The 7,721-nt window shown below is 45.7% G+C and overlaps 1 protein-coding gene across 1 annotated transcript; it reads right to left on the reverse strand.

Annotated features, from left to right (window-relative positions):
* Positions 1-459: 459 nt before the first annotated feature.
* On the reverse strand, positions 460-5,177 carry RPS4X (ribosomal protein S4 X-linked). The gene is made up of 7 exons (XM_054472721.2): positions 5,039-5,177; positions 4,012-4,089; positions 3,402-3,582; positions 2,907-3,004; positions 1,654-1,825; positions 1,086-1,243; positions 460-626 (listed from the first exon to the last, which is right to left on the reverse strand). The coding sequence occupies exons 1-7, from the start codon at positions 5,039-5,041 to the stop codon at positions 525-527; spliced, it is 792 nt and encodes a 263-aa protein (XP_054328696.1). The 5' UTR covers positions 5,042-5,177; the 3' UTR covers positions 460-524.
* Positions 5,178-7,721: the final 2,544 nt, after the last annotated feature.

Below are 7,721 nucleotides of genomic sequence, written 5' to 3' on the forward strand. Positions count from 1 at the left end.
TTTGCAACATCAACAGCCCATTTATGACGACCTTTAACGGCAACTGGAGATTTTCATCCTGCGTTTGGCAAGATGGGCACAGGAGTGGGAAAAACAGATGAGCCAGGCTTGTGGATGGGCTAGTGCAATAAAGACTGGAGAAGAAAACGAGGGCAGATTTTTAAAAAGCCAAGGGAACTTAACAGGGCAGAGAGGTCCACTGTGCAGAGAAGTTCTTGGCCAAGTCAAGGCGGGGGAGATCAATACTCTGGGATTTCTTGGCTCTTTCTACTCCTTGGTTAGTTGCTGTTCCTTTCCCAAGTCTGGTATCTTCTACTTCCCACCACTAAGCAAGCCCAGCCAATAACAGACTGCCTAAGCCTGCCTGAGAACTTAATCACGTTCATGTTATGCAGTAAAATAGCAGGAAACTGAATTAAAAAAAAAAAAAAAAAAAAAAAACCCACAAAACCAAAATGCTACTAATCCTGCCACAATATTTTTAATTACGTACAAAGATCTGACATGTCACCCAGGGACCCATTTCACCCACTGCTCTGTTTGGCCGCCAGTCTTTTGTCTCTCTCTTCAGCAATGGTGAGGCGGATACCCTTTCCTCGGGGAAGAGAAATCCATGATTTGTTGCCCTGGAAGAGAAAACAAGGAGAATCAAAACCCACCACACACCAACTCATAGTGGCTTGGCACATGCTACATTTGTCACCTCATTTAACAGAACTGAAGCCTGTTTGTGAGAGCACTTGGCATCAGCTAGGCAGTTGCAAGACACAGATGCTGGTTACCAAAAGTACCCACTGCTTGGGTTTCTGGGGCTGTCCTATGAAACTCACTGTATGCCCGTCAGAATTAATGTCTTAGAAGTTCATTGTGCATAGCAGGCACCTACCATTTATTCAAGTGAGTCAAAGTTTAGTAGTACCTAAGGCTAATCATTATGACTCAGCCCAGCTCTGCGTGAGTCCTATCCAGAAGAGGCTTTGCACTAGGTTCAGCAGAGCCAGCCAGGAGCCTGGATGCTGCAATCCCAGCACCCACCTGCATTTACGTATTTCCCCGGACTGGAGAGAAGGAAAACGCAGACTTACCTTCCCAATAACAAAAATGTTGGAAAGTCGAGTGGCAAAGCTGTTGCCATTGGCATCTTTCACGTGAACCACGTCAAAAGATCCAGGGTGCCTCTCTCTGTTGGTGATCACACCAATTCTTCCCAGGTTAGCACCTCCAGTCACCATACACAGGTTACCTAGGCAGGAAGAAACAATCTGCTTCAACTCAATGTAACAAATGACAAGCAGCTCAGAGATGGGTCGAAAACAAATTTTATTCCTCCTTTCCCCCCATTTGAATTTCCTCATATGGAACTGCTGCCCATGCTAGGACTCCCGGGGCTCTCGTAAGAAATTTTGTGGCCAGGCTTGGTGGCTCACACCTATAATCAGTTCAAGAACAGTCTGGGCAACACAGTAAGACCCTCCTCTATAAAAAACAAACAATTTAAAAAAAAGAAATGAATATTCTGAGCATTTGTGCCTCTGGCTATAAACAAACCTGGGCGATGGAGCAGATGGTTTTTAATAAAAGATACCCAGACCCTGTGCAATTCGTAATGATCTAGGCCTTAAAGACGGTGCCCAGGTAGCAGAGGATGCTTACCAGTGTCGAACTTGATGAAATCAGTAATCTTGCCAGTCTCCAAATCAATCTGAATGGTATCATTCACCTTGATGAGGGGATCGGGGTAGCGGATGGTGCGGGCATCATGAGTCACCAGATGAGGGATTCCTTTTGTGCCCACAAAGATCTTTCTCACTTTGCACAACTTATACTAGAAAAATACAAGGGTTAGCCACATTCAATCCATCTCACATATACTTTTTAACCCTATACGGGAACCATGGTTTCCCTAACTGCTGCAGATTAATTGTGGCGCTGATCGTTCTTTCCACCCTCAAGTGTATGTTGCATACAGCCCTTCTCTAGGCTCATCCTCCTAACATCCACCATTGCCCTCCACTCCTCCAATATAAATGCCACTCCAGTTTCCCAGGCTCTTTAAGCCTTATGGGGCCCTGGGAATTCTTCCCTTCAGCTCAACTTTATCTTAATGGCTCCCTGTACATCACGACTGAGTTTTGTCTCACAAACAGCAATTACATTACCAGTTCATCCAATCAACAAATACTTCACATAGCATTTCAATTTTGGATCTCTACTCCCTGATATCCTTGAAGTAAATCAAATAATCACAGATCCCACTGGACGTGCCCTCCAGCCTGCTGATAACAAGGCTGTGCAAAAGGAAATTAGGAGCCACATCAGTCAATTAAATTAACCTTCATTTACAGCCAACAATCCAAACAGCCCTAAACTTTTGTGTAAAACCATCAAAACAAACTGGATTAAATAATCAAAGACTGTAATCTTTTTTTAAACCTCAAACTAGTGCCTCAAGGACTGTCTGTTTCCTCCATCGACACCTTCCCCTCCCCAAAGTAAAGCTACTCCCACAAATGGAGACATGGCAAAGGGTTCATACTTCAGGTACCCAATAAACAAGTTCTCAGAAATCACTCTCCTTGACTCTTAAGAGACACCAGGAAGTCACGGTTCAACTGGAATTCATTTCTACCACAAAAAAAGAAAATCTGCTGAGGAAGTTAAACTTCAAATGGGGATCAATTTTAGGTATCCATCAATGCTCTACAGCTATTAGCCAGACTTTTAATAACATGACCAAAAGTTACATGTAAGATAGAATCTCATCAAATTGTTAGCTAGATATTTCCAGGTATGAGATTTTAAGTAATCAATACCCACCTCATTACAAGCAGCACTCGTACTCAATGCAGGCCCTTAGAACTAAGTAACTATACTGAGTAAAGACCCAGCTTGCTTGCCACACTCACCTTGGCCTCCTCAGGTGTAATACGGTGTACAGCAAAGCGACCCTTGGTGTCATAGATCAGACGGAAATTCTCTCCCGTCTTGTCAATGCTGATGACATCTGAAATCAAGCAGTAACCGGTTACTACATACAGTGATCCCCACTACCTCATGCCGAGCAACAACCATAGCTCTCTAAGAAACAAAAAGAACCCCCATGTGCCTCCCAGTTCTAATCCAACAAGGATTCTGAAGATTAAAGATCACGGCCAGATCTTCAATATTTCAAAACGCCATGACTGCATGTAAAATTTAAAAGTGAATCGAAATTTAGTTTTGAGAAGTGTTTCATGATTATTTGCATGTTTTTTTATTTAAGTAAAAAACAGAGGGAAGGTCAGGCTTTGTTTCTGAGACTTGACAGATTACAAAGGTTAAAGAAATGATCAAGACAGTATTTGGATACCATAGGGCTGCCATCAATATGCATCTCCAGAGTATTTAAAACTTCCACTTACCCATGAATCCAGCAGGATAGGTTATATCAGTTCGGACCTTGCCATCGATCTTAATGAACCGCTGCATGCAAATCTTCTTTACTTCATCTCCTGTCAGGGCATACTTAAGTCTGTTCCTTAGGAAAATGATGAGGGGGAGACACTCTCTCAACTTGTGAGGACCGGTGGATGGACGAGGAGCCTGTAACGTTAAAAATGATAATCACTGTTGGGATTCACTAAAGCACTCAAACCCACCTCCTAGTCCACTAGATCCACTAACTGAACACCAAGACTGTCCATATTACACCCAACTTGGACTTTTACACAGGTGTAAAAAGCTTCCAAAACTATTTCATACCTTAAAGTTTTATAGCATCTTCCCTGTCAGAGGACCAGGATCATTAAGAACATGAATCCTGAGTCCATGTAAATGTACTATGTGGTATGTGGAATAAATGAGGAACAAAAATATTAAATAGATTGGAAGTGGGGGACAGCTAGATAGTACAGCTCCTTTAAGAGCAGAGGAAGCCAAGAATAGATATTCCTCCCCTAGCCTGGTCCCCAAATGAGTCCTGGGAGGCACTTAAAAACAGTGGCCACGGAAATATTTATATAAGATACTTACAAACACACCGGTCAATTTATCCAGCATCCAATGCTTTGGAGCTGCTACCCGCTTCAGATGCTTCTTGGGACCACGAGCCTGAAAGTTTTAGATTGCAATGCTGTTAATCAGGTTTCAGAAGAGCTTACAAAACCTAGTGTGAAACTAAACTCTTAGTTTAGTTTCATCTTCAGCAAAATGTGGACAATATTAAAGTATAGTGTTCCGATAAAACAGAGGCAAACACAGTTATTTAGCAAACACCGTGAGATCCATAAGGTGCAACAAGCCTTCTTATTGTAACAGAGAATATTCTTGGTTACTATGTTTCAGAACGTTTACTGATTACTATCTTTCAGAACCTTAAAGTGTTTCCATGTTACTGCTTGAAACTGTATCTGCTGGTTAGGGTCTTTCAAGGACACCATACTAGTGAAAGGCACAGCAACAGAAATGAGCCAGGAGTCTACCTGTGTTTCTAAAGTTTTCAGTTTATTACCGTCGGTTTTTGACACGTCTGGAACAAGATTCTGACATCCGCACAAACACATGTGCTGCTCCTTCGTACACTAAAGCCAAAAGCTGACACCAATTTTACTTTAAAAAGAGTAAGGAAGCCTTTTTAATGCTGTGTCCAGATGCTTACCGGCCACGCATGGTAAAGTCAGGCCGTGCCAAAAAGACAATGACAAAGAAAACCTTTCTCCGCCGGGCAGACCCAGCGCCCACCAGCCTCGGGCTCGCAGTCTGCGCTCCTGGCCCAGCCGCGGCTCCGGCCCGGGAGGAAAAGCAGCTTCTCCCGGGATCAGGACGTATGGCCGGGTCAGAGACCGAGGCCTTCCCAACAGCAGCACCAGATCTGCGCCTCCCCAACCCTAGGCCAGCGTTCGCTCTTCGCCCTGGAGCCCGTCCCGGCCTACCACGGAGGCCGTGATCCCTTCGCCTCTGCCCGGCCATCCCCAGCAGGAATCCCGAAACCTCGGGCAGCCCCGGCCGGGGGAGGATGGAGGCGGATACGTCCTAAGAGCTCGCTAACTAAACGGCTTACCATGGCTGCGTTAGGCAAGGAAAGAGGACCTCCGTCTTCCGGTGCGCGCAGAAATTGGGGCTGGAGACTGCGCGCGCCGGCTTTTCCCCTGCTCCGCCCAGCTCAGCCCTTTGCTGGCGCGCCGGGACTCTTTCTTGCCATCTGCTGGTGGGAGGTCAGAAGTCTCGAGCTGAGGAACCGCCGGGGAAAGAGGGTGTCTCCTAAGGGCGATTTCCTCCCTCCGCTTTTTCCGCCCTTCCTCCTCCCATATTTGCTGAGCGCCTCTTGTGTGCCTGATTCTGTGCTAGGTGCTGGGAATACAAAGATGAGCTACACAACATCCCTGCCCTCAAGGAGAGTTCAAAGTGAGCTTACTTCCAGTCTCACGTACAGATGATTCCACGCCTGTAATCCCAGCACTTTGGGAGGCCGAGGCGGGCGGATCATGAGGTCAGGAGATCGAGACCATCCTGGCTAACACGGTGAAACCCCGTCTCTACTAAAAAAAAAATACAAAAAAATTAGCCGGGCATGGTGGCGGGCACCTGTAGTCCCAGCTACTCGGGAGGCTGAGGCAGGAGAATGGCGTGAACCTCGGAGGTGGAGCTTGCAGTGAGCCGAGATCGCGCCATTGCACTCCAGCCTGGGCGACAGAGCGAGACTCCGTCTCAAAACAAAAACAAAAACAAAAAAAACAAAAAAAAGAACTATATAATCAATAGAATACATTTTAATAAATATTTAATGTTATTTCTTAAATGTATTTTGTCTGTCCCTTTTTTGTGTTCTCTTGAGCCAGCCAGGCAGCCCATACTGAGTTGGGAAGAGCCAACAACGTTTTTAACCCCCTCTTGCTTCTCTGCTTGAACCCTGACATCGTCCCCCTTGCTTCCTGTACAACGCATTTGGCACTTACAGAGACTCAGGGAGGAGAGAGGATATTAGAGATCGTCTGGTTATATCTAACTAAAATGTAGATCTGATCCTGCTTCAAAACTGCCCTTGGCCCTCTGTTTCCTGCCCTAAGGGAGCAGGTCTGAACTTTATCTGGCTCCATTGCTCTCTCCCCAATCCCAAACTTCAAAGCTCAAGCCCCACCAAGCTAGTTTGTTCCGAGGGAGTCAACTCTTTTTGTTTGTTTGTTTGGGAGACAGGGTCTCACTCTGTCGCCCAGGCTGTAGTGCATGGCTCACTGCAGCCTCGACAGCCTGGGCTCAAGCGATCCTCTCACTTCAGCCCCTGGCGCACGCCACCTCACCCAACTAATTTTTTGTAGTTTTATTTTTTTGTAGAGACGGGGTTTTGCCATGTTGCTTAGGCTGGTCTCAACTCCTGGACTCAAGCGATCCGCCCGCCTCGACCTCCCAAAGTGCTGGGATTACAGGCCTGAGCCACTGCGCCTGGCTAGAGTCAGCTCTTTCAAGACTGCTTGTGGACTCGATTCCTTAGCTTGGAACTGCCACAAACAGCCAAACCCCCTTCCTGGGTACCACCTAATCCCACACCTCAGCCTTGGAAATGCACAGTTCAAGTCCCTCTGGTTCTGTGGGCTCCTGGTCCCCTCAGTCAGGGTAAATCCCTCATTCTTGCCCCAGAGGCTTGCGTTCAAACTTGGTGAGGGCACACAGCACATTAGGTAGCAAGGACAAATTTAGTTACCTGGCCTCCACCGAACTGAGCACCTCCAGGATGGAGCCTGCCCTAATTCATCTGGGCAGGCCCTTTGCCACCGAACAGAGAGCTCGGCACTGTGTCCAGCACTTGGTAAATACTTGTTGAATGAATAAACGGAGTCAGCATCCCACTTATTGTGCCAAGTCCTACTGTACTATCCCTGAGAGCATCCAGCCTGTGCCTGAATTCTTCCCATCATGGGATCAAGCTCCTAACTCATGAGGTTCCATTTCACAAGTCTCTATCTCTACCATCCACTTTACCCCTCAGCAGTCTGCAGAGGAGCAAGAGAGGGAAACATTGTTGGCTCTTCTCAAGCAGACAGTATTAACTAGGAGGGCAGGAACTCCTCCTTGTCTAAAACTGGGATACAATCCACAATAAAGCATGTTATAAGTGATTATTGGAAAGGATCGATTAATTGGAGGTGAGGAGTAGAGAGAAGGTGAAAGTGATGAGATAATGGAAGTTGGCTCTGAGGTTTTTAATCTGAGAGCACTGGGAAGATGGTGGTACAATTAACAGAAATGGTGGAGAAGTTGCTGTGGGAGTGGGGGGATAACCATGTGTTTTCCAGCTAGAGAGGATAGGAGAAATGGCTGGTTAGAGCTGCAGATCTCACTTAATCAAGATCACACAGCCCGTTTGGGGATGAGGGGGCTTATCTCTTGCCTCCCAGGTGAGTGGTTTGTTTTTATGCCACAGGTTATCAAAGGACTTGAGGAAATCAAAGCATCTTTTTCAGTATATTTCTCTCTCTCAATTTGTATTTATGCACAAACCACATTCTAACAACAATAAAGGAAATTTGGAAAGAGCTAAGTAAATCGCAAACAGTACCTCCCCAAACACCCTAAACACATCATCTGTATTCATTTGTTCCTCTTCCTGTTCTCTTTCTGATCGGTTTGTGTGCATGCATACTTTTACATAATTTTAGTCCTGGCATACAGACCATTTTGTATTCTGTTTTTATTATATTAGAAACACTTTCCAAGTTGCTACATAATCCTCATAATTACTATTTTAA

This window comes from Pongo pygmaeus, chromosome X (genome assembly GCF_028885625.2).
Source record: "Pongo pygmaeus isolate AG05252 chromosome X, NHGRI_mPonPyg2-v2.0_pri, whole genome shotgun sequence".
Lineage (NCBI taxonomy): Eukaryota > Metazoa > Chordata > Mammalia > Primates > Hominidae > Pongo > Pongo pygmaeus.

Bases quoted from the DNA above. Each gene is read 5' to 3' on its own strand.
- RPS4X (XM_054472721.2), bottom strand. The intron at 3,583-4,011 runs GTAAGTATCTTA...TTAACGTTACAG, and splicing joins ATAAATTGACCGGTGTGTTT to GCTCCTCGTCCATCCACCGG. The intron at 3,005-3,401 runs GTAAGTGGAAGT...GCTTGATTTCAG, and splicing joins CTATCCTGCTGGATTCATGG to ATGTCATCAGCATTGACAAG.